The sequence below is a fragment of the Phyllopteryx taeniolatus genome, chromosome 3, assembly GCF_024500385.1.
Source record: "Phyllopteryx taeniolatus isolate TA_2022b chromosome 3, UOR_Ptae_1.2, whole genome shotgun sequence".
Taxonomy (NCBI): Eukaryota; Metazoa; Chordata; class Actinopteri; order Syngnathiformes; family Syngnathidae; genus Phyllopteryx; species Phyllopteryx taeniolatus.
Window position 1 is genome coordinate 28928934 of NC_084504.1, and position 27820 is coordinate 28956753.

Genomic DNA, 27820 nt, shown 5'->3' on the forward strand with positions numbered 1-27820 from the left:
GGCTATTTATTTAGTACAGCACTTCAGCTGACAAGCTCACGCCACCAAGCTAGTATGATAGACTACCTTTTTGTTGCAAGCTATGGGTAGCCTTGGATTTGACCACAAACTGAGAATACATTGTATGTACTCAGCAGATTAATTAACGACTGCGGTGTCCTTGAGCAAGGCATCGAAACCCTTAACTGCTCTCTTGGCGCTACGCATCACCCTCGTGCCCTCATGTCACTCAAGGTGTTGTTTGTAGCCTATGCTGTATTCACTACCATGACGGTTCAAAAGCAAAAATCTAAATTATGCTCAAAAAAGGGAGTTTGTTCATCCCTTACTTGGTTAAAGGAGAGACTGTGCAATAGAGCTTCAAAAGACTCCACTATTAGTCCCACAGCAGTCCTGTAACAGAGTTGTGACAATACTGTCCATCTTTACATGTAATGAGCCACTTCTTAATAACACAGATAACACAGATAAAGGAACTCTACATTCACAACATAAAATCAAATGGTTATACGGTAAGGAGTCATGTCATAGAATCTTCATAGAATTAAGCAAAATGTCATAATTAGATGTTACTATACATGAGTCGAGTGTGCACCTTTTGCATGAGACATTAAAAGCACTGAAATCATGTAAGAGAAAGGTAGGTATGGATTTTTCAATACTCTAGGACAGGGTAAGACAAAACAAGAGACAGTGGAGATGCTATAGATGATCAAGATAAGGAATAATGGTCCCAAGGGGGAAAAAAAAAATACAAAACTGATTCAGTGAAAATAAAAAAATCAGACAGAAACTATGTTGCACTGTTCTTGGTTCCTAATGGCAGCACTGCATCAAAATAATACTAGTTAGTCAGCACTAAAAGCAAATTTAATGTCAATATTGAAAAGAATGGGTCCATCAATTAATTTTCTCCAAGTACCTTACCAATTACAGAGTCTAACCACTTTTTATATGCCAGGCCAAAGTGTCTCTGCTCTGGGTTACATTGCCTCTCCAAAATAGCACTCAGAAATGTGCACTCTGAGGACAGGCTGGGGAGGCTTGACAGACGGAAACCCCTCTTCAGTCGCTTGCTGTCAGTAGGATCAGGCAAGGATATGCCATCTACCTCCATAGTGTCAGCTCCCCAATCTCCACAGTCCTGAGCGCCTGGCTTCAGTCGGACTGTGTCGCCAATGTTATTGAGGACAGTGCTTCCATTACTGTTGAAGTAGTATAGCTGGTGTTCCCACCTCCACTGGTGCCACAAATAGAAGACATGCCGTCTAGAGAAAAGAGGAATGGGGAAAATATATATTCATTTTCAAATAGTATGAGTAAAAGATGTAAATGTAATAACCTTACAGTTATCAATAATTGGTCAATAAAAAAACTGATATTTCAGTTATGTTTAGGCAGGGCTGTTAAACGGCATGGTCCTAAAATGACAACATCTTATGTAATGGTCACTTGGGATCCTCACCTGTGACTCCACAGAGTCTCATGTCCAGGGAAAGACCGGATCAGGTCTGAGCATAGTTCCATCTCCTGGTGGAAGAGCTCAAACAGTTTTGCTAATTCAAGCTCCCGCTCATCTTCATCCGTTGTCTCTATTCCTGACTGCTGCCCATTGGCATTGACATTGATGGGACGCAAGAGCCAGCTTCTCGGCACTGTCCTGGACTGATGCTGGGGTGAGCAGTTTTTGCTGAGAGCTGGTGTCAGAGAAAACTCGTCGATTAGCTCCTTGAGCAGGAATTGGCGGTAGTGAAAGCCACTATGGTCGGATACATGAATTGACACCCATTGACGCATGGTGGACAGCTCATCATGGAAAACCTTTGAGGGAACAAAACACAGGCCCTGATGATGATGATGAACTGACAATAACATTCATTTCAGAGTTAATGGTAGACTTCTTAACTGTCAAGCTAAGTGGCTGCAAGCACACTGACGTTGACATGCCACTAACACATCTTTTCCATACAACCTCAACCAGTGTTCAGAGCCAGTTCAGTTCGGGTTCGATAGCAAAGATACTGTGAACCAATTTAGCTCTTTCCATGCTTTGCGGAGCTCCAAAACAACGTCGTGCTCAACGTGATTGGACAGAGTGGCCCCTCGATTAATAAAATAATAATAATTTATTTTTATGGCAGGCAGGGGGTGTAGCGTATATTGGTTTGGATAAAAGCGTAGTTAATGTGGAAAGAGGGGTCGGAGAGGAAACGCCTGCGTTTACGTCCGAGGTGATTCAAGCAAACATTAGAATGTTACAGTCAAAGCTATCTTTGTCTCTATCAATCTCTGTTCTCCAGAAGGCTTGTTACATTCAATAGGATGATAGTTCTCGATATTAGCGGTCAAATGTTGCACTCAAACACACACCGTACACATGAGGCTGAATTTAGGGAAAATGTTATGAAATCTACAGGGGAATTTGGGGACAAATGCAAAGGGACTTTACTACAAGAATCAAAAGAAAGCATACATAAAGAACAAGATAAAGGACAAATGACTGAACTCATGAGATGAGTGTGAATGAATTGAAGCGTGGTGAGAGAGAATAAAGTTGTGACTCGTGTGAGATCGCTAACTCAACCCCAAGTCACTATACACCAATTTGTACTTTCTAGTAATCACTGCAATGTTTTACTCACGATCGTAGATCACCTGGGGCCTCATGTACAAAGACTTACGTGGATTTCCTACTGAAGCATGGCATACGCTCAAATACAGAAAACGTCATACGCACAAAAATATCTAGATTTATGAATCTGTGCGTACGCATGAATCCAAGCACATTCCCTTCGTACATCCCAATGTGGAATTGAGTGCACATGTTGGAGTAGCAGACCCCTCCCTGTCCACACCAATATTTAAATATGCAAAGCATATTTAAACGAACCCTGCACCTGCGATCCCAATCTCCTCACGATCGGAAGAAATAGAAAATGAGCAAGGCAGGTAAGAAAAACTTTCTGACTGCGAAGTGGAGGCGCGGAAAAAAATCCTGTTTGGCACGTTGTCCTCTGGCGTGAACAACAGGAGAAAGAGAAGTGAATGGGACAGCGGCTGTCAATGCTGTGGGGTCGGAACAGCGCACACATGCTGAAATAAAAAAAGAAGTGGTCAGATATAAAGGTGGATGTGAAGAGGAGGACAGCTGCCCACCGCCAAAGTGTGAAAAAAAAACTGGCGGAGGAACTGGCGCAGAGGGCCTCACCCCATTTGAGGAGAGTAGTTGCAATCATGGGTGACACTGCTCTTTCAGGGGTGGTGGGAGCACATGTGGGTGACCGATTACCCCCAAGTTAAATACCATGTATTTTTATAACTCACAACAAATGTGTTCATACAGTAACCTAAACGCACCCCTATCAGATAAAGGTTCATGCGTAAATGGTGTATGTATGGTATTTAGTTTGTAATAAATCGTTTGAATTAAAATAGAAGCATGTCAGCATATCAAAGACTGTGAACTTATGTTTAATTACTCAATGTATTATTTTAATACACAGGAGAGGACAAGCATTCGCAGTGTGCTACATGTTCAGGGGATTCCTCTCCCTGGCGTCTCTGGTGTCACATACGCGGTGGATACGTCCACAGTCACTGGGGTATCTGGCCCAATTACGCCCCAATAACCGGCTGCTGCTGCCCGCCCGACTGGCCATGTTTTCACCCGTGCTGTGCTGGAGTCACAAGAGGAGATTGTGAGGGCAATCGGCAGCCTAAATGATCGCCTTGATCAGTTAATAGGTGTCCTTTAACAAGTGAATTCTGAGTCCTTGCCTCTTTTACATTGTTGAAATCAAAGGTTGCCGGGGCTGAATGGCCTTCTCTGGTTGGATTTGTCATGAAAGGTATGTGCTGCTCTGGCAGTGGTATGGTGTGCCACATTGTGGAGGACGCCGCACGCATTTATAATGCAGCACACCTTGTAGGGACTGTAGAACAGCATACCCCTAGTCCTGTCCGGGCTGCGCCACCAGCATGCCGATTGTCCTCTCAACAACTGACCGAGTGCGGGAACGGAGGTCATTGTACCTCCGCTCTTGCTCAGTCTGAGGGTTGGTGAGAGGGGTCATCGGCCAGCTCTTAAGTGGGTAGCCACGGTCGCCTGGTGTCAATTAAAAGAAAAGAGTAAACTACATTTACAGTTTCCATTTATTTTACGTACTACTAAGATGCATCACACACTATTGTTGCGATATAATCCAGAAGCGCACCGGGGAAAAAGTGCGGCTGATTCAGACATTTCATACTTTACGCAAAGGGGTTATGAAGCTGAGGTCTTTTCACACAGAGACAATCAGGGGCTTGTTAGAAAGATCTGAAGCTGTAGTTTAACCAGCTAAAAACAGATAATCACTAACTTCAACCATTGACTAGTAATGATGCTGTGAATATAGGATAGAATTTTGGGGGCACACGTGCTCAACACGCATCAGGGATCAATATTAGAATAATTACACGAATAATTGTGCTCACCAAGAAGCGACCCATCGTGCACAGTGCCAGCTTGTACTCTGTTCCCAACCTTGCTGTTACTCAGAATGTATGAGTCGTGCGTTGAACCAGGCCACCTCGCCACAATGTTAGTTATTTGCATTTGCAGATTACATATGATCTGTACATTGATGGAATGAAATTGTTTCCTGTTAACATATACAAATTCATCATGTGATGGAGCTTTGATAGCAACGTGTGTGCAGTCGATAGCTCCGATTACATTAGGAAAAACGGCTCTCGTTGCAAATTCCGTCCCACACGGCTGGCATGGCTCGGCTCAGGGTCGACTGGCACAGTCCCGATCGGTCTGCCAGCTCCCTCCGGAATGCCCCGGTCACTAGCAACCCCAGCGTGGTCAGCACCTGTGTCGGCACAGGCAGCGCATTGCTTCTTGCGGTGTCGCGCTCCAAAGCCAGCCGCAGCTCTGCGCACAGTTCCAGGAGGACTACCCTCGGGAACCTAAGTCGGCTGATGAGCCGTCATTTGATGTCATCATTTGATAAATCCTTTCTGTCTTTGAACTGATGTTCTCTCCTTATTGCACCATTTGCAATGTCTTCCAGTAGAGATAAAGTAGCCATTGTTGTTATTGGTATTTTCTGCATCACTTTGCACATGCTTTTCTATGCATGCGTGTAATTGCAGACACGTGAGTGTGTTAATTGTTCATTAGTGCTAATTGTTAAAGTGTGTTTGTTGTGCAGATTTATTTATTATAACAGTTTCCCAACATCACCTTCAGGTGTTGCCAGAGCACCAAAAGCTGTAGAAACGTGCGGACGCCAGCCATGAAGTTGGCGTGAGGCACCGCACATTTCCACGGTCATTTCACTCTTGATACATCTGACATTTGCCGTGAGAAAAAAAAAACGTACGCCACGTTTTTGTGCGTACGCACCTTTTGTATATGAGGCCCCTGGTGGTGGATGGTCTTTTCTGAGTTGTCTCAGGAGGCAGGTTCAGTTGAAGTACAAGATGCACAAAAAAGTAAAAATGAGAGACGCCAAAAAGAAAGTTGTTAATGCGGGTACGCTCGTAACATTTCCTGCCGTTTGGACTTGTTGGCGGCCACGCTCTTGCGCTACATTGCGAGCGTAACTTGTGAGAATCCCAGGAGTGTCTCTCAGGGGGCACCGTCTTTTCATCTGACCTAGCATTGTTTGTGGTCTGGACTTAGCGCTCGCCACGTGGTGACAAAACAAAGGAAAAAAACGGGGGGAGGGGTGTTGTGTGGAGCCAAGCGCAGGAGCTGAAGGGATGTTAGTCAGAAGAAGAGAACGAGAGAAGAAGGGGTGTTGAGGCTTTTGTATCCCTGAGGTGAAAACCATGTTAAATTCCATTCCATGTGTGTGAGTCACACCCTAAGCACGGGTTGAAACTGAGCACATTTTCAAATAAACGATTCCCAACTTTGAAACTGTCTCACGCAGAGATCAGTATAGGCAGTGGGTACGGAAAGTATTCAGACCCCCTTAAATTTTTCACTCTTGTTATACTCTTGCCCTTTGCTAAAATCATTTAGGTTCATTTTTCCCCCTCAATGTACCCCATATTGACAGAAAAAAACGGAAAAACGGAATTGCTCACATTTTTGCAGATTTATTAAAAAAGAAAAACTGAAATATCACACAGCCATAAGTATTCAGACCCTTTGCTCAGTATTTAGTAGAAACACCCTTTTGAGGTAATACACTCATGAATCTTTTTGGGAATGATGCAACAATTTTTTCACACGTGGATTTGGTTTTCCTCTGCCATTCCTCCTTGCAGATCCTCTCCAGTTCTGTCAGGTTGGATGCGGAACGTTGGTGGGCAGCCATTTACAGGTCTCTCCAGAGATGCTCAATTGGGTTTAAGTCAGGGCTCTGGCTGGATCATTCAAGAACAGTCACAGAGTTGTTCTGAAGCCACTCCATTATTTTAGCTGTGTGGTTAGGGTCATTGTCTTGTTGAAAGGTGAACCTTGGGCCCAGTCTAAGGTCCCGAGCACTCTGGAAAAGATTTTTGTGCCGAATGTCCCTGTATTTGGCCGCATTCATCTTTCCTTCGATTGCAACCAGTCTCCCTGTCCCTGCAGCTGAAAAACCCGCACAGCATGATGCTGCCACCACCATGCTTCACTGTTGGTCCTGTATTGGACAGGTGATGAGCAGTGCCTTGTTTTCTCCACACATACCGCTTAGAATTAAGGCCAAAAAGTTCTGCCTCATCAGACCAGGGAATCTTATTTCTCACCATCTTGGAGTCCTTCAGGTGTTGTTTTTTTATTTGTATTTTTTTTTTTGCAAACTCCATGTGGGCTTTTATGTGTCTTGCACTGAGGAGAGGCCTCTGTCAGGTCACGTTGCCATAAAGCCCCGACTGGTGGAGTGCTGCAGCGATGGTTGACTTTCTAGAACTTTCTCGCATCTCCCGCATCTCTGGAGCTCAGCCACAGTGATCTTTGGGTTCTTCTTTACCTCTCTCACCAAGGATCTTCTCCCCGATTGCTCAGTTTGGCCGGACGGCCAGCTCTAGGAAGGGTTCTGGTCATCCCAAATGTCTTCCATTTAAGGATTATGGAGGCCACTGTGCTCTTATGAACCTTAAGTGCAGCAGAATTTTTTTGTAACCATGGCCAGATCTGTGCCTTGCCACAATTCTGTCTGACCTCTTCAGGTAGTTCCTCTGACCTCATGATTCTCATTTGCTCAGACATGCACTGTAAGCTTTAAGGTCTTATATGGACAGGTGTGTAGCTTTCCTAATCAAGTCCAATCAGTATAATCAAACACAGCTGGACTCCAATGAAGGTGTAGATCCATCTCAAGGATGAGCAGAAGAAATGGACAGCACCCGCGTTAAATATATGAGTGCCACAGCAAAGTGTCTGAATACTTATGGCTGTGTGATATTTCAGTTTTTTAATAAATCTGCAAAAATCTCAACAGTTCCGTTTTTTTTCTGTGAATATAGGGTGCTCTGTGTACATTATTGAGGAAAAAAAAAAAAAAGAACTGAAATGATTTTAGCAAATGGCTGCAATATAAAGTGAAAAATTTTAATTTCCGTAACCACTGTAAAATGATTGCTTAAATTTTAGTCTTGGCAAATCAACTACTTATTGTTCAATACAATACTGCTTTGCTTCAAACAAAGAGGTACAGTTCTTAAGTAGTTGTAGTCAGACCTGTAGAATCACCACAATGACACAGAAAACAAGGGATACATTTACAACGTTTGTTTTGTTTGCTCCAAACACGAGACTTTGTCAATGTAATTTTATTGTCCACTTGCACCACATAGTACACCATCATGAGGAGTCCAAATGTCATTGTCTTTAATCACCAAGTGCGGTGATCATGTTCTATTGTTCAACAGTCATCAATCAATTCATTCCCCCAATCACGCTGTTGGGGTCATGAGGAGACCCGCAGAAATGGGTCATCCTACATGTCTCCACAGTGAAGTCCTTGTTCTCCCTAGGTTTTACAGGTTCACTTGAGTTAAACCAGATGTCCGGTGGTTGATAGGCTTGGTATGCTGGCTGAGGGTTCAGGGGTAGGTATGCAAAGGTGTGCAGTTTTTGGTGTGCCATCAGTCAGATATATCTGGGAGGGAGTATCCGTTACATCTCCATCCTTTGGCGGCCGGAACCAGCACAGATGGCGGTCTGGGCGACACCTCCAGATGGAATATTGACAGGTGGGCAGGTGAACACAACAATGCAGTTACCCGACTACAAAGTTATTACATCCTACCACCCTTATGACTACAATGTATTTCCATGACGGGTGTCTTACCCTATGTGTGCTTATATGTTTGGGTTGAATAGCAAATATACTGTGAACCAATTTAGCTTTCCATGCTTTGTGGAGCTCCGAAACAATGTCATGTGCTCAACGTGATTGTACACTTGACTAATAAAAAAAAAAAAAAAAAAAAAAAAAAAAAAAAAACTTTAAAACGTTATTTTTATGGGGGGTGTAGCGTATAATGGTTTGAATAAAAGCGTAATTTATTTGGAAAGGGGGGTCGGAGAGGAAACGCCAGCATTTACTTCCAAGGTGATTCAAGCGAATGTTCGAATGTTACAATCAAAGCTATCTTTGTCTCTTATAGGGCAGTACACAACAGGAGGTTGAATTTAGGGAAAAGTTTATGAAAACTACAGGGGAATTTGGGGAAAAATGCAAAGGGACTTTACTACAAGAATCAAAAGAAAGCATACATAAAGAACAAGATAAAGGACAAATGACTGAACTCATGAGATGAGTGTGAATGAATTGAAGCGTGGTGAGAGAGGATAAAGTTGGGACTCGTGTGAGATCGCCAACTTAACCCTAAGTTTCTATGCACCAATTTGTACTTTCTAGTAATCACTGCAATGAGTTACTCATGATTGTAGATCACCTGGTCCCGGGATGGTCTTTTCTCAGATGTCTCACGAGGAAAGGAGGCAGCTTTAGTTGAAGATGACGATGCACAAAAAAGTAAAAACAAGAGAGACTCCAAAAAGAAAGTTCTTAACGTGGGTGCACTCGTAACTTTTCCTGCCATTTGGACTTGTTGGCGGCCACGCTCTTGTGCTAGACTGCGAGCGTAACTTGTGAATGGCAGGAGTGTCTCTCCGGGGGCACCGCGACCAGGTCTTGGCTCGGGGGGGGAGGGGGGGTTGGGAACGCAGCAGTGTAGCGTATAATTGGTTTTGGATGAAAGCGTAATTAATTTAGGAAAAGAATACACTGGAAGAGAATGCCTGGGTTTACTTCCGGTGTCGTTTGACATACAACCCTAATTCCAATGAAGTTGGGATGTTGTGGTAAACAAATAAAAACAGAATACAATGATTTGCAAATCATGTTTGACCTATATTTAATTTAATACACTACAGAGACAAGATGTTTAATGTTCAAACTGATCAACTTTATTGTTTTTAGCAAATAATCATTAACTTAGAATTTTATGGCTACAACATGACAGGGTCATGTTTACCACTTTGTTACATCACCTTTTCTTTTAACAACATTCAATAAAGGTTTGGAACTGAGGACACTAATTGTTGAAGCTTTGTAGGTGGAATACTTTCCCATTCTTGCTTGATGTCCAGCTTCAGCTGTTCAACAGTCCGGGGTCTCTGTTGTCGTATTTTACGCTTCATAATGCACCACACATTTTCAATGGGAGACCGGTCTGGACTGCAGGCAGGCCAGTCAATTACCCGCACTCTTTTACTACGAAGCCACGGTGTTGTAAAACGTGCAGAATGTGGTTTGGCATTGTCTTGCTGAAATAAGCAGGGGCGTCCATGAAAAAGACGTTGCTTGGATTGCAGCATATGTTTTTCTCTTCTTTTTCCTCTTTGGCCCGGAGGACACAACGTCCACAATTTCCCCCAAAAATTTGAAATGTGGACTTAGCCACTTTGCATCAGTCCATTTTAGATGAGCTCGGGCCCAGAGAAGCCGGCGGCGTTTCTGGGTGTTGTTGATAAATGGCTTTTGCTTTGCATAGTAGCTTTTGAAGTTGCACTTACGGATGTAGCGTCAAACTGTATTTACTGACATTGGCTTTCTGAAGTGTTCCTGAGCCCATATCCTTTACACATTGATGTCAGTTTTTGATGCAGTGCCGCCTGAGGGATCAAAGGTCACAGGCATTCAATGTTGGTTTTCGGCCTTGCTGCTTACATGCAGTGATTTCTCCGGATTCTCTGAACCTTTTGATGATATTATGGCCCGTAGATGATGAAATCACTAAATTCCTTGAAATTGTACGTTCAGGAACATTGTCCTTAAACTGTTCGACTATTTTCTCACCCACTTGTTCACAAAGAGGTGAACCTCGCCCCATCTTTGCTTGTGAATGACTGGGCAATTCAGGGAAGCTCCTTTTATAAACAATTATGGGGAAAAAAAAAAAGAAAAAGAAAATAATAATAGTGTTAATAGAAAAACAAATAGGCATACATAAAGAAAAATAGAACATTGTAGGTGGCTGGACTCCAAATGAGCGTGAATAGGTTACAGCACGTTGAGGTAGTACAAAGTTGGAAATTGTGTGAAGCTGGTATTTTACCCCCAAAAATTATTTGGCACTAATTTTGTCATGTCCTACTCACTACCGTAGATCAGTTGGCCTTGCGGATGGTCTGTCTCCAAGCATTTCTGGAGGGAAAAGAGGCAGCTTCAGACGAGGAAAAAGAACGAAAAAAGGAAAACGAAACTGGTGGAAAAAGGGGGAGAAAAAAAAAAAACTGTTCGTCACGCGTCATGTGGGAGAATGCGGCCGTTTCTCTTCCTGAAACGGTGGACAAGTAGAGGCCAGGAAGCTGAGTCACCATCCCAGGTTTTGCATTAGCCCAAACCACGTGGTTCGAGCAAAAAGATAGGGGGGCGAGTTGAGGATGCTAGCCAGGAGGAACAGAACCAAAAGACCAAGGGGCAGAAGCCAAGGGTTAAATACCCAGAAAAGAAAAAAAAAAAAAGTTTAAAAATCACAATCTAAAATACTCCCAATTTTGGACTCTTACTCATAGAGTATAGGTTAGAGCGTCAGCCTCACAGTTCTGAGGACCCAGCTTCAATCCCCGGCCCCGCCTGTGTGGAGTTTGCATGTTCTCCCCGTGCCTGCGTGGGTTTTCTCCAGGAACTCCGGTTTCCTCCCACATCCCAAAAACATGCACGTTAATTGAAAACTCTAAATTGCCTGTAGGTGTGAATGTGAGCGCGAATGTTTGTTTGTTTGTATGTGCCCTGCGATTGGCTGGCAACCAGTTCACGGTGTTCACGGTGTACTCCTGCCCGATGATAGCTGGGATAGAATAAATCTCTGGAACTGTGGGAGGTACCATCCATCCTGTGCGAGGTATCACTACTTGCAAATGATCGACCATCATCCCAGTCCACAAGAAACCTGCAATCTCGGGTCTAAATGACTACAGGCCTGTCTCCTTGACATCTGTGGTCATGAAGTCCTTTGAACGCCTCGTGCTGGACCATCTCAAGAGCGTCACACGTCCACTGCTGAACACCCTGCAGTTTGCCTACCGAGCAAACAAGTCTGTGGATGACGCAGTCAACATAGGACTGCACTTCATCCTAGAACACCTAGACGGCACCAGAACCTACGCGAGGATCCTGTTCGGGGACTTCATCCCCACATTAAACACCATCAACCCCAAACTCCTCTCCTCCAAGCTCCTCCAGCTCAATGTCTCGCCTGCAATCTGGTAGTGGATTTACAGCTTCCTGACGGGCAGGACACAGCAGGTGAGGATGGGGGACACCACCTCATCTACACGCACCACCGGCACCGGTGCGCCCCAAGGATGTGTCCTCTCTCCATTGCTCTTCTCGCTCTACACCAACGACTGCACCTCAATGCACCTGGCTGTCAAACTCCTGAAGTTTGCAAACAACACAACAGTCATCGGCCTCATCAAAGACTGGGACGGGTCAGCGTATCGACAGGAAGTGGAGCGGCAGGAGCTGTGGTGCAGCCGACACAACCTGGTGCTGAACACGTTCAAGACTGTAGAGATGATCATGGACTTCAGGAGGCATCCTTCGCCACAGCTGCCCCGCATCAAAACACGAGACCATCCAGTTCCTGGGAATTACAGTCTCTCAGGACCTGAAGTGGGACACCAACATTAACTCCATCCTCAAAAAGGCCCAGCAAAGGATGTACTTCCTGCGGTTTGATTTTGATACTGGTTATAAAGAAACCCCAAATGTTCATTTTAGTCTATGCTGAGGGCTGTGAAGAAAATGGATGTTTATAAGTTGGACACCATTTATCCAAATCATGCAAACTTTTTTGACTCACCCTCCTAAAATCGGAATCGAGAATCGTTTGGAACCAGAATCTAAATAAGGACTGGAATTGCTCAAATTCAAACAATGTCCAACTGCCAACACAACAAAGGACTTCATCAGGGGGAAAAATGTCTTAGACTGGCCAAGACAATCACCGGACCTTAACCCAACAGACCCCATTTTACCTCCTGAAGAGGAGACTGCAGGGAGAAACCCACAGAAACAAACAAGAACTGAAAGAAGCTGCAGTAAATACTTAGAAAAGCATTTCAAATGAAGAATGCAACATTCTGGTGAAGTCAGTGGGTCACAGGCTTGATGCAGTTATTGGGTTATGCTACCAAATATTATGTCATTCACTTTAAGTTAATGTAATAACGTATTTTCCAATCCCTTTGCTCACTTGAAAAGTGGGTGGTTTCAAACAAAAGGTGCTCTGTCCTGAGCTGTTTAGCACATCTAGATGTAAATACCATGAAATAAAAGCTGGAATTCTGAACACAAATGTCGTCAGTATACAACAAAAACAAAATTTTGACCTTGACGTTCCAATATGTTTGGAGAGGACTGTAGGAATAGCGCCATTAACCCACTAAAGAGGCCCAAAAAAAAGTCTTAAAGCCTGCCAAATCTGAATGAAAAAAACCAAAAGAAAACACCATGTATGTAATCAAAATCATTTGGGCTTTGTCATTGGTTTTAAATCCAATCCCATATATTTTAATTAATTAATTCATCTTCTGTTCCGCTTATCCTTACCAGGGTCGCGCGTGCTGGAGCCTATCCCAGCTATTTCCGGACGAGTGGCGGGGTACACCCTGAACTGGTCGCCAGCCAATCGCAGAGCACATATAAACAAACAACCATTCGCACTTTCATACCTGCGGGCAATTTAGAGTCTTTAATTAACCTACCCTGCATGTTTTTGGGATGTGGGAGGAAACCGGAGTACCCGGAGAAAACCCACGCAGGCACGGGCAGAACATGCAAACTCCACACAGGCGGGGCTGGGATTTGAACCCCGGTCCTCAGAACTGTGAGGCAGATGTGCTAACCAGTCGCTCACAGTGCCGCCATACATTTTAATATCACTGTTAATTTTTAGTCTTTTTTAAATTTTATTATTCATTGTATGAATGTTGTTTTATGTATTTTATAATTTCTGGTGCTTCTTGGCTTTTAAAAAAAATATATTTTGTCTCTCTACAAGCTTTGACCTGGTTAATAAAGGCTCAATAAAATGTAAAATTAGGCCCGCCCTCGAGCTGCTGGACTGTTATGTGAGACCTTTACCTGTCAATCAAATGACGCTGAAAATGAGAGGAAATGAATATTGATGTGTGCTGCCTTGGTTATGGTTTATAAACAGTTAACTTTCCCATATGTGTTTGTGTTATGTGGGGAATACACACAAATCCGAGCGCTGACGTTTTAACAATGTTGCAGAGATCGAGTGAGCTTTTTAGCTCCAGCCCTTAGCTCGCTAGCTCGTTAGCTCGCAGGCTAGCGAATGTAATAAACCGTTAACTTTCCCTTCGTTCCAGTTGTGCACACGCACGCACACACACACACACACACAAGTTGAGCAGGTCTTAAACCATGCGTCTACGGACACAGAATAAATATGCCTCATTCGTCCCTGCTAATTTTTGTGCATCTCAGACAAGGGCACAACGTGTGATTCGCTATGTTTTATGGTTAATTCTATAGTAAACTCCAACAGCAGTGGGAAGCTTGAAGCCTCTTTTTTGAAGAATATTTACTCATTATATCAGGCAAATCACAGCTTGTTGTGGAGTGAGTAGAGCCACCCGCCGCCATAGAGCACTCATATCTCAAGTTTGCGCTCGCAAGTCAAAGCAAAAACTTGGCCAATCGACAGCTTGAAAAACTCGTAATTCAGGTCACTCGTATCTCAAGGCATCACTGTACATGACAAACAGAGGCCCTTATCCCGCGAAGTTCCAGGACGAGCACACTAGCATCTTGTTTATTTGATAAGACACCATGTAACACTTACCTCATCTTAGCATAGCGGAAATGACCAGGAGGTTACTCTAGCACACACAACTCGCAGTCAGTTTCATGCAAACAAATTACGACAAATGTAAGCCGACAATTGAGATACACGTTCATGAACTATGGGTAACATAAGCACACTTGAACGATAATGATCAATTTTCTTATTATGGCACCGAATAGCGCAATGCATGCTGGTAACCGAAGTTAACGTAAGACAGTTCTTTTAAAGTGCATGAGGAGTTACTAAAATGTATGTCCTTTAAAAACATGGACATATTGAACGCTGTTATTAGTGTTGCAAACGCATATGGTGGCTTAGATAAGTGGCAGGACTGGGTAGATGCACTAGGGCTCCTTCAACAAAGCACAGTGAACTGCCCTATACGCAAAGCCCTGCCCTATATGCAAAGTGAGTAGGCCTAATAATTTGGGGATTTTGACATGAAGGACAAATATAGTATAATATTAAAATTCGGAATGAGTGGATTTTTGTGGGAAAACAAATGGACAAAATGACTTCTTGGACTTAATGTTGGTTTGCCATTCAGCAGTTTTGTGCCATCTTTGAAGGGTAATTTTTATGTATAAGAGCCCTCTGCACTGGAAAAATAATCATACATCCATTTTACATACCGCTTATCTTCACAAGGGTCGCCGGCGTGCTGGAGCCTATCCCAGCTATCTTTGGGCGAAAGGTGGGGTACACCCTGAACCGGTCGCCAGCCAATCACAGGAGACATATCAACAAACAACAGTTCACACTCACATTCACACCTACGGGTAATTTAGAGTCCATGCATGTTCTTGGAATGTGGGAGGAAACCGGAGTTCCCAGAGAAAACCCACGCAGCCTCAGGGAGAACATGAAAACTCCACGCAGGTGAGGGCGGATTTGAACTGTGAGACAGATGTGCTAACCAGTCGCCCACCGTGCCGCCCAAAAAAAAATCACAGTATGTAGTAATTTTTTGATTACTTCAAACCTTTTTGTTGAAGAGTGGATCTTTTATACATGCATTTGAGCATGAAATGTATTAATATACTATGATGTACATTGGCTCAATAAAAAAATACATGCACATATTTTGAACATATTTAAAATGGCATTTTTGTCATACATCTGGTTAAGAAGAGTGTGGTCCTACTATGTGGCCCCTGGTAGGGCTGATGAAAATTTGTAGTTTCTACAATAAAAATAAAAATTTCTATCATTTAAGTTGCCCATCCGTGATGTAAAACAATCAATCAATCAGTAATTGTCATTTGTCTTATTTTCTTCACACATTACTTTGGATATCTCCAAGAGACTGACAAGAGACCCCTACCTACCTCGACATTGCCTTTGGCCATGTGTTGGAGAACCCAGATGCGGTGGGACCAGGCATTGTAGTTACTGGGATAACTACATGCAGCATCAGAGCAGACATTTAGCTCTTCATGGAACATTTGAGCAAGATGGTAACTGAACTGCTGACTCCTTTCTACATCTGCCTGCTCTGCTTCACCCTGCTTCTGCTTTCCACTTGAATCCGCAGCTGAGAGCCGTCTCAGGGTTTGCTGCAGCACCCAGCGTCTGCAAGGAGGCATGAGTTACTGTTTATCATTTGTAATGTTATTACTAAACCACAAGTTACTCATTATTAATTACATAAGTACCATATACTTTTTATCTTTTGACGCCTTTCAAGTCAGGGTCACCTTACAACACCCTAATAAAATGTAACAACATTAAGAATCTGGTAAAAACAAAAGTAAACACATGGACAAAATTGTTGGTACCCCTCTGTGAATGCATAAAAAACCCACAGTGGTCACAGAAATAACGTGAATCTGACAAAAATAATACTAAATAAAAAATTCATAAATATTAACCAATGAAAATCAGACATGGCTTTTGAATTGTGGTTCAACAAAATTATTTTAGAAAACAGACTCATGAAACACACCTGGATAAAAATGATGGTACTGTTAGGATAGAATATTTTCCACTTGAGAGAGGACATTACTCAGAGATATCTGCACTCTTGTCTCCTCCCAAGGACAAGAACACAATCTTACAACCTGTTCTTTTTATCTACCTACACGCACATTATGTTGTGATAATTCACCATTTTGGGTGGGGATAGAATACTATAGAAGGAAGAGGACAACATCAGAAGGAGGAGAATGCTCTAGACATTGAACATTCTCCCCAGTGCTGGCACTGCAATTGCTCTGTATCTAGTCCCGCTTGAATTAAATTGTAAACTGCCCTTGAAGACTCCGAGACTCATTTCACATCTGTTAGAATAAAAGAGCCTGGAAGGACTTGGCCCTGTAAAAGGCCCAATCCTAACAGTACGCTGTCCAACCAGTCCACAGGCCAAAGACAAAGAGCACAGACACGTGAGGGAGGCCATCAAAACCTGTGGTTACCCCAGCTGGTCATTTGTGAAAGGTACATTCAATTCCAGAAGGGAGAGGAACAAGGTGGAAGGGGGGGAGAAAAAAAAAAGAGAGTACTGTCATTCCGTGTGTATCAGGTCTGGGTGAGAAACTCAGAAGGATTTTCAACCAACACAACATTCCGGTACATTTCAAACCTGGTAACACCCTGTGACAAAGGCTGGTACATCCCAAAGACCAGACAGCACGCATACACAGAAAAGCAATCTGGTGTATGCGATCAAGTGCAGTGAGGAATGCACAGATACATAGATGGGAGAAACCAAGCAACTAATGAGCCGATGCATGGCACAACACAGATGGGCAAACTCCTCAAATCAAGACTCAGCTGTCTGTCTGTACCTCCAAGAAAAACAGCACTCTTTTGAGGACAAAAACGTGTATATTCTGGACAGGGAAGACAGATGGTTTGAAAGAGGGGTGAGTGAGGCCATGAACACAAAGGTGGAAAAACCATCGCTTAACCAAGGAGGGGACTTACGACATCTCCCACTTACAATGCCATCCTTTCGTCAATTCCAAAGAAACTCAATAATTCTGCCTCCAACAAAAAGCATGGAGTGCTTGACTGTTAGGTAACTCCACGACCACTTTACAACTGAATGGAATATCAATGAGGGATTTTCCACCCAACGACTCCGGTGGACTGACAAAAGGCCGCTTGGCCAGGCGGCTGAATGGCTCTCCCCCTTTCTTGCATTCCACAAAAATTATTCCATACGTGGTTGTGGGGCATGCCTCAAATTTGGAGCATAAATAGTTTAGAGTTTAGAGCAATACTGTAGACTTTTCGACGCAAACACTGGTTAGTGCGTCCTAAGCCGTGTTGCATTAACTGATGAGGCCTGCTAGGATGAGAGGCGAAACGTCTTCTAAGACAAACGGAACAGTCCAGCTGCGATCAATTCAATGCGCTGAGAATGTTGCATAAAATTGGTCGTTCATTAAGTGAAGGATCTTATTTTCTCTTTTGTATTCATAATTACTCTTTAACCATGCAGAAATATAGTTTATCCAAATAAGTTCAATCGGCTAATCGAATACTAAAATATTCGATAGCGGCAGCCCTACATTCAACCCCCTGTTATACTGTTACATTTTTATTGTATAATAAAATCATTGCTTCACGTCCCAGTGCGATGAACAGTTGATGAAAGTTGCTCCTCAAACGAAGACATTATTTGCAAAACTGCTCATAGAAAAAAAATAAAATGTTGAGCCTTGTATACGGTATGCCAATAAAGACAACTATTCATCAGCATGCATGGTCATGCAGTAGCTCCCCAAAAAAGGGTGCGACCAAATCTTGTGCTGGAATAACTGAAAAAGTTGGTCGCAGCTGTGGAGTTCATCCACGCTTCAGAAAAGTAAACAGGAGGGAGGCCTAAATGCTCCCAACTTTAAACACTATTATTGAGCTAACCATTTACAATACCTCATCAAATGGATGCACCACAATGAGGAGCATTGTTCTTGGCTGTAATTGGAACAGATCAACTGCAATAAAATCAAACATTTCTTTCTTAAACGACATAAATGCCTCAAGAACTCAATAATCGCATCCACCTTAACGGCTTGGTGAATAAGTTAAGAATCTACAGGATCTCAATTAACTCCCAGTATGCTCTTGCCATTCTGGCATAATCCAGATTTCGAAATTAACAATATACCGCTATATTTTAGCATATGGGAACAACATGAAATTGACCACCAACTATTTAACGATAATGTTTTTAGGACACGTGATGAACTATTCCAAGAATTCCAAACAACAGGTGGAAACTTTCTTCAATACAATAAATTAAAAGCAGCAATAAAAAAACAAAAAGAATACCAACACTGCAGTGCACCCTCGAACCGCCGGAGTTTGTCAAGCAAATAGTGAAGCTTCTTCCGCAAAGGAAAAAAAAATTAAAATCTCTAAAAGGTTTATAAATTAATTTCATGCACTAAATCAATGCATTTACCAATCATGAAATGAGACCTATGTCTGCTGACCGTAACTACTGGATACATACATGTAACAACACATTTAGAATGAGAAAAAACACAAATAAAATTTACAGCTTATACAATATAAAGTACTCCATAGAACACACTTTACTCAATACATTATGCATAAAATGGGCTTCTCTCCATCTAATGTATGTGTGCAATGCACCAAAAATACCCCAGACACCTATTTTCGTTTTATATGGTAATGCACACCAATTCAATGTTTTTGGTCTTCCGTTACACTGAAACTCTCTTGTATTTTGAATTGCAGGATTCCAGTTTCCCCAAGATTGTGCATACTTGGCGACTTAACCACAATCGACCTCCCTAATAAATATTCACAATCACTACTCGTCGCGTTAGCTACCGCGAAGAAAACAATTCTATTAAACTGGAAAAATAACAAGCTATTAACATCAATCACTGGCTAAATATCGTCATAGAATATATTAGAAAAAATATCAGCGGAACGAAAACATTAATTACATACATACGTAGATAGCTGGTCCCCCTTCCTCAACATGCTAAATCTCGATTCTTGATTCCTTTGCCTGGGTAGTGTGTCATCTGACAATAAGACTATTTTGTAAGTGTAAGTGTGGATTGACCTCCCGGAGAGCATTGATGGTGGACTCGCCCATGTTCCGTGGGCGCTGGGGCGGTGCCAGCTGGCGCCCACCTAGGTGCCCTGCTCTAGCTATTGGTGGGGGCAGTGGGGCCCCCCCTGTCGCTCCTCGGGGCTGCTTCCTCTTCTCTCAGTTCCTTGCGTCTTGCTGCGGTCGCCTCTTCCTCTTCTCGTGGGGGGAGCGGGTGTTCCCCTGCGGGGCTGGGTCGTCTGTGGTTGCCCTGTCTGATGGGTCCGACGTGCAGGAGCCATGCCTCTTAATCACTCACCTATCACACAGTCACACCACTCACTGTAAATATTTTTCTCACTAGTCACATCTGGTCACACATGCATATCCGGGGGATCCTGGGGGACTGGTATGGGGTCGGGAGGGTGTCGGACCGGGTTTCAGCACGTCAGTGACCTCCAGTCGGGGACCTGGCAGTCATAGTAACGGGGGGAGGGGGGGGGGGGGGGGGGTTCTCACTAGCTTCATGACAGAGCTCCTGAGGCCAGGCCACCTAGGCTGGATGACTGCTTGGCGTTGGGGCTCCCCTCTCATGCCCCTTGTCGGGCGCCCCTATTCGCCCTCCTTTCCAACAAACAAGGGACACCGTCCCACCCTCAGGCTGGGCGGGAACTGGCTTCATTGTGGGCCCTGCAGGTTGGATGGGGCGCCTTGCTCTCCTGCCTGGGGGGCTGGCATTGGGACACTACGGGGAACAGCATTGGCTGGGGGGCTGGCGTTGGGACACTGCGGCCTTCTGCGGGTGGCCGGTTGTCGTGGCGCCTCGGTGGGGCCAGGGGATCGCCCTGGGTCCCTTGGTATGGGACGTGTCCAGTCCCCCGGGCTGCTCTCGGGTGGAGTCCTGTGCCCGATCCCGCCTCTCGATTGATTGGGTGGGGTCCTCAGCCACCACGGTGCAGGCACAGAAATTACAGGACACTTCTGTCAGTCATTGTGCATGCGAAACGGTGTCAATTCACTTGCATGTGTCCTCAGGCACACACCCCTCGGACTTTTTCGTTGGGTTTGGGGCAACTCCTTGCAACAAATAACTCATGAATATGCTAATTGCTTTAATATCCCCTCACTCACATTCTTGTCCTATACACTTTTATAATTTACATAGTCACTCCCACCACACTTCAGTTGTACAGCCGGGTTCACGACCCTTGTCCTGCATGCTTCTTCTCCTGTCCTTGTCCTGTCCTATCGTGTCCTTCCTTCACAGGGTGTAGCACTACTGCCCCATACAACACTCATATCTAATGTGTCATTGATCTAGATAGATAAGGATTTAATTCTCTCAACTTGTTTACTTTTCTCACTACCCTGTAGAAACTTTATGTTCGACTGATCGACTGATTCTCAATAAATATCCATTATAATACAAAGAAACCACAGCAGCAGCAGCTTAGAAACACCAATGTGACACAGTAAAACTGTTCCGACATAAAAGGGATACAGATCCTCCGTTCTGCTTGACCTAACAGGACAAAAAAAAAAAAAAAAACGGCGTTGACTTCTTTTGATGGCATTGGCAGGGAATTAGTTAAATTGTTTTTCTTTACGCTGTGATATGGATCACCCAGGGTCTGAAATAAAGAATAAAGAGCTGCAAGACAAACCTGGTTTACATGGAGTCTTCCATTCAGATTATAATCTGTTTCGAAGCCCAGACCGAATAAAAATGTTCCATATAAACGCCTCAATCGGAATCCACAGGCCGAATCCAAATGGCATTTTATTTGGTTTCATAGGGGTGGAATATACCTTTTGCTAGTCCGATCAGAAGTAAATTTGCGCAATTCGCAATAGAGCTGAGAAAAATATATATTCGTAGAGTATTAGTATAAATATTCAATCGTGACAGCCCTAATTGAGTACTTATGTTTTACCTTAATGCCGAGAATTGTGAGATGCATAAATTGGAGCATAAAAACTTTCCCACACAAACACTGGCAAGTGTGTCCTAAGTAAGCCTTTTTGCATTAACTGATAAAACCTCCTCGGATGAGAGGCTCTGCACTATTTGCATTTCTGTTGTTGACCAACACTGGTCACTCGTGCCTGTGTGGCATCTGCACAATCAACATTGTCCCAGATTATCGTACTACTAGTCACTTTAAACCTCTTCTTAAAGCCCTGTGCACAATGGCCATTGCACTGGACTATTGTTCTATTAGTCATTTCAAACTGTTCAAATTGCTCGAGGACTCTGTATCTTCTTGCACAAATAATTGTACCGGCATTACCAGATTACTGGCAACCTTTCATTGCTCAGTGTAGCAGACATGCCACGCAAAAGATGCCATACCAGCCTTGCACTACCGCCGCTCCCCGCTGAGGTTGACGTTAACTTCAGAGTCACACGCAGACTCTAAACGGATCAACACAATAATATATATCTTCAACAAGACACAGACATTTGCTTTGCCATGCCGACGCTAAGTGAATCACAGCTGCCTGGCACTTCAAAGCGAAGACCCAAGGATGCCGAGTTGACCCCCGGACGCTAAGTTAATTAACTCCCTGCCAGTCGAAGGATTGCACCAATAGAGGTGCCTCCACCCTGCTGAGTACCACCACTTGGGAGTTGGAACAGGCAAGAGCAACACCCACGAGCGACGGAACGACACTACAGACATGGGTTCATAAGACAGTCTGTGACTCGACCGGGAGTTAATATTTTAAGAACTTTACATGAACGCCACTAGTGACTGTATTGCTGCAAACCTGAATGTCTAACATCAAATATGTTGTTAACTGACCCAGATGAAATGTTCCACCCCACACCACAAATGTCACATGAAAATAGTAATGTCTCCACACCACACAATATTTGAAACATTCATTACAGGTATGAAAGAGTATGAGCGTCGAACAATGCAGGGTGAGGGAATGGTCTCGTTATCTTAAATCCAATAATTAATATTTTATTCCACTGGTTTTAAACCACAAAATAATCCTAAAATGGAAAAATAACGCCAAAAGGCAGTCCAGCCCCTCGGTGTTCGCGAAGGTGGTAGAAAAGGGGGGGCGGGATAAACCCGCCCCTTGTTGACCCGCTCCGGGCATAAAAGGGGCCGGAGCTGGGAACAAAAAAAGAAAGCTTTTGGGAGTTTTGTTGGAGAAGTCTTCCTTTGGTCTCACCACGACCAACTCGCCGACGACAAGACCAGGCAGGATGCCCACCTCATCCGAGGTGGCAAGGACACATAGGACGATACCCGGCTGCAGCTTCCTGCAAACGCTCCGAGCCACCCTGCTTGGGGGCCCGAACTCAGTCTGAGGGAACGGAGGTGGACGCAACACGCCCGCTCCGAACGTCTGGCAAATAGAGACGTCCTACCCGAGAACTCGTTGCCCTCCTGCTTTTCCTCCTTTTTTTTCCTCCCTTCCGTCGAATCCACCTGTTCCCAGTGCGGACCGGACCGGCCGAATACTTGGGAGCCTGACTAGCCTGCCTCAAACGTGTTCCAGACACGCAGGTCCAACATTGCAGTCTACTAAAAGTACGGATTAGTGCATATTTGGGTTTATATTAACGAGACCAGGAGTCCTCAGCTATACGCATTCACTACACGCCCATTCTGCTCATCTCACGGCACAAATCCCTTCCTTCGCCAATGTTCGTCTGGGAATTGAACCCCGGTCCTCAGAACTGTGAGGCTGACGCTCTAACCAGTTGGCCTCCGTCCCGCCCATATGAGACAACATTAAAATTAAAATAGTACTGTACTAATACCCTATCATATATATCATATGTATTCAACATCTCCTTTTCCTTTCGGCTTGTCCCTTTAGGGGTCGCCACAGCGAGTCATCCTTTTCCATGTAAGCCTATCTCCTGCATCCTCCTTTCGAACACCAACTACCCTCATGTCTTCCCTCACGACATCCATCAACCTTCTCTTTGGTCTTCCTCTAGATCTCTTGCCTGGCAGCTCCATCCTCATTATCCTTCTACCAATATACTCACTATTTCTCCTCTGGATGTGACCAAACCATCGAAGTCTGCTCTCTCTAACTTTGTATCCAAAACATCGAACCATCGAATAAGAAATTAGAAGTCACGATCGAATATTGTTATAACTTGTTTTTCACAGAATTTGAATATATGCCAGAGTATTGTTATATTGCATGTTTGTATGTGGTTATACAACATGTATGCACCAATATTCATTATTTTGAGATATAAGTGCCGTGAGTTCAATACTAATTTTTGTTAGCTCGTAAATGGTATTTTTCATTCGTGTGGTAGCTTTGAACTAGCGATTTCTGTGAACAAAAACGAAGAACGAAACGAAGGCTGTGATGTATTTGAACATTCAATAGATGTAATTCTTTTGTTATGCGAGTTTAGTTTTACAGTGAACTTAAACTGGTGTCAATAAACGACTTAAGCAAGCAACTTTCGCTCTTATGTTGCGTTCACACCAGAAGCGTTTTGGGCGTTTCACACGGCGTAATTACATAGAAAGTCAATACAGTTCGAGTGAAGAGATGCAAATCTGTGCCGGGTGGCGCGTATGACGCGGCACGAGTGGGGCAGGCATGTCAAAATTCACCCCCTTCACCGATTCGCTTGGAGTTGAACTTCAAGCGACATTCGCGTGGTGACAGCCAATCAGTTCCGAGAATGCACTATATTGCACACAGCGTCCTGTTCAGTTGTTGAGAAAAGGAAAACGGAGGGTATGATTTTAGCAGTCTGTGGGTACCCTGAGCTGTAGCACACGAAATGTTATCAGTCCCGGGACCGAGCAAGAAAGGAGCATGCTTGGAAAGTTGTGAAGGAAAGAAGTTGGCATACCTTGTAAGTGTATTTATTCATTTAGTTGTTTACTGCTGTTGAACTGTGAACCAAAATAGCATTAGCCAAAGCTTTAGCACAACCACCGGCCACCCGATTACACAGATACTCTCATTTCAATTTACTGATTAACTTTATCGGATAAGTGAGGGGGGACAGGGGAACGGTCAAGGACAACAGGAGGCTGTTGCCTCTGCCCTACCTCACAGACTGCCTGGGGGTATGTATATAAAAGCTTTTTACCATGAGTAGTACTGTATTCCATACTTCTCCTGTTGAGTTCATTTATTATTTTTTTTGTCTGGGCTCCAATTTCAATATTTTAAGTTATATTCATTATAACTGGTTTCGGTTTAACTACTTATCTATTATTGATTCTTGTGTACTGTGTTGCTGTATTTTATTGTTAATGTATTAATTTTAGATTGTTTTAAACCTGTGTATGACATTGACATGAAAGGCGCCCAAAATAAAATGCATTACTGATATACGGTAATTTAAAAAATGTAACCTTTACAAGCTGCTTTGTATCACAAAATATTTCAATTTCATACAGGAAAATGTAAACAGAGCGGAGGAATTGAGGAGCATCTTCTCAGTCTCCTGAAGGAGTGTACAAGTGGTACTCTACCACCATGACCTCCCCACGAGGATACACTGTTCATGACAAGCATGATTCCTTCCTTGAAAAGATTGCCACTAGAGTGGAAGGAATATGTAAAATTTCAAATTCATAATGTATGAACAGAGCACATTTACTTTAAATTTAGAACCAACTGGATCAATAAAGTCCGGGTGGCAACCTTTTCTAGGAAGGATTCAGGCTTTTATACTTTTTAAAAATATATATATATATTGTTCTACAACCCCAATTCCAATGAAGTTGGGACGTTGTGTTAAACAAATAAAAACAGAATACAATGATTTGCAAATCATGTTCAACCTACATTTAATTGAATACACTACAAAGACAAGATATTTAATATTCAAACAGATAAACTTGATTGTTTTTAGCAAATAATCATTAACTTAGACTTTAATGGCTGCAACACGTTGGGACAGGTGGCAAAAAAGACTGAGAAAGTTGAGGAATGCTCGTCAAACACCTGTTTGGAACATCCCACAGGTGAACAGGCTAATTGGGAACAGGTGGGTGCCATGATTGCTTCCCTGAATTGCTCAGTCATTCACAACCAAAGATGGGGCGAGGTTCACCTCTTTGTGAACAAGTGCCTGACAAAATAGTCAAACAATTTTAGGACAATGTTCCTCAACGTGCAATTGCAAGGAATTTCATCATCTACGGTCCATAATAGTAACCAGTGGTAAACGTGACCCTGTCCCAGCTTGCAGCCATAAAATTCTAAGTTAATCATTATTTGCTAAAAACAATCAAGTTTATCAGTATGAACATTAAATATCTTGTCTTTGTAGTGTATTCAAATAAAAATATGTTGAACATGATTTGCAAATCATTGTATTCTGTTTTTATTTATGTTTAACACAACGACCCAACTTCATTGGAATTGGGGTTGTAGATCGGGGGTAGGCAAACTTTTTGACTCAGAGCCCACACTGACTTTTAAAATTTGACAGGCGGGCCAAGCCAGGACCAGATGCTTACATATCAAAAATAAACAAACAAACAAAAAAGGCATTGTAGTGTTCATACTTAGATTTAGTTTTAATGGGAACAGTGTTGTTTAGTTGCTCACCTTTTTTTTTTTGCCAGTGTATCAAAGTCTGGTGTTAGTTTTGTTGTGGCAATTCTCAGAACACATCTGAGGTGTTCATCACTCAGCTGGGATCTGTAGGATGTTTTGTTGGTGTTCATCACACTAAAAGTCTGTTTAAACACACATGTAGAGCCAAACATCACCAGCCTCCTCTGTGCCATCTTCCGGATTTTGGGAAATTTGCTTATGCTTAATGAAGCATAAAAATCATCCAGTTTTAGAGTTGAACTTCTCTTTTAAGACAGTATCACACTGGAGATCAATCAGTTCCATCTGCAGCTCCCGTGGCGCTGTTTCAGGGTCTTGTGTGAGGGGACATAACACCAGCTGAAGTGACTTGTCAATTTTTCCAAAATCAGAGAACAGATAGCAGAATTCTCCATGCAGGTCGTCGAAAGATTTCCTGTATTTTTCACATCGAGGAGCCTCTTTCAGCGAAACCAGTGTGGGGGAAATTAACAAATTACTTGTTTGACATTTGCTTTGAGAATAAAGCTTGCTTGGTTTTGAAGGCTCTGATGTTTGTACGCATTCCATGCACAAATTGGTCTTTCCCTTGTAGCTTCACGTTCAGCTCATTCATATGTGTCAGTATGTCCATAGAAAAAGCTAAATAACAAAGCCAATCTGTCACTCAGCTCAGGAAACTCGTCCGTTTTCTCCAGTAACGCCAAAAAAGAGATCCTGTTTGAGCTTCCACACTTTCCCCAAACTTAACCAGTGGACATTTGAGTGGTCAACCAAGTTCTGGTAATCAGCATCAGTTTCTTCGAGAAACTTAAACTGACAATGACGAAATGCCCTCGCACGAATAAAGCTAAGGACTTTTATAACTGGCTTTGTTTTGGCCAGTCAGATTTGGTGATCTGTCCATCCATTCTCAACACCACTTGTCCAGTTCAGCGACATGGGGCGCTGGAGCCTATCCCAGCTGACTTCGGGTCAAAGGCGGACTACACCCAGAACTGGTCGCCAGTCAGTCGCAGAGCACATATAGACACAGACAACAATTCGCACTCAAACCGTCAGTGAGTGGGAACTGAACCCATGCTGCCTGCATCAAAGTTAGGCAAGTACACCATTACACCATCCGTGACTGATTTGCCGATCCATCTGTGGATCGTTTTTCCCTTCAGGGATTCCATGGCCAAAAACTCCTCCGTTATCTCAAAATTTTCATGAATCCCTCTGATAAAAATTAAAAGCTGTGCGGTATCCTTTATGTCATTACTTTCGTCCAGTACCAAGGAATACAATGTAAATGCTTTTTTGTTTAACTTGTTAGCCAAGTCTTTATTAATTAGCTCAACACGGCGAGTCAGTGTCCTGCGTGATAAGCTGATCTCAAATTTGTTCATGCTCTAAGGACACAAGATACTGGCTGTCTCGCCATGCATTCTTTCAGAAACTCTCCTTGGGAAAGAATCAGAATCATCTTTATTTGCCAAGTATGTCCAAAAAACACACAAGGAATTTGTCTCCGGTAGTTGGAGCCGCTCTAGTACGACAACAGACAGTCAATTGACAGAGAACACTTTTGAGACATAAAGACATTGACAAAAAACAGTCACTGAGCAATAAAGGGTTGCTAGTTATCTGGTAATGGCGGTACATTTTTGTTTTTTGACAACTGTGCAAAAAGATGCAGAGTCCTCTAGCACTTAGAGCAGTTTGAATGACGAATATTGCAATAGTCCGGTGCAATGACCATTGTGCAAAAGGCGCCGAGACTTCAAGCGAGTAGTGCGATAATCTGGGACAATGTTGATTGTGCAAATGTTGCAGATACTCCTCAATCGGTGTGCAAATGGAGCAGATGCTACTCTGGCATGAGTGGCCAGTATTGGTCAACAACAGATATGCAAACAGTGCAGCGTGGCGAGACTACTACAGTGAATG

At 43.3% G+C, this 27820-nt stretch overlaps 1 protein-coding gene across 3 annotated transcripts in view; it reads right to left on the minus strand.

Moving 5' to 3' along the window:
* The window catches only part of ptar1 (protein prenyltransferase alpha subunit repeat containing 1), a 74032-nt gene that overhangs the window by 2148 nt on the left and 44064 nt on the right, over positions 1-27820 (minus strand). For all 3 annotated transcript variants that reach the window (XM_061768307.1, XM_061768306.1, XM_061768308.1), the window contains 3 exons: positions 15648-15891; positions 1466-1821; positions 1-1268 (listed from right to left, as the gene is read on the minus strand). The exon at positions 1-1268 is cut by the window's left edge and continues 2148 nt beyond it. In XM_061768307.1, the coding sequence (XP_061624291.1) occupies positions 905-1268; positions 1466-1821; positions 15648-15891 (964 nt within the window). In that variant the 3' untranslated portion in view covers positions 1-904. The remainder of the gene's footprint in view (positions 1269-1465; positions 1822-15647; positions 15892-27820) is intronic.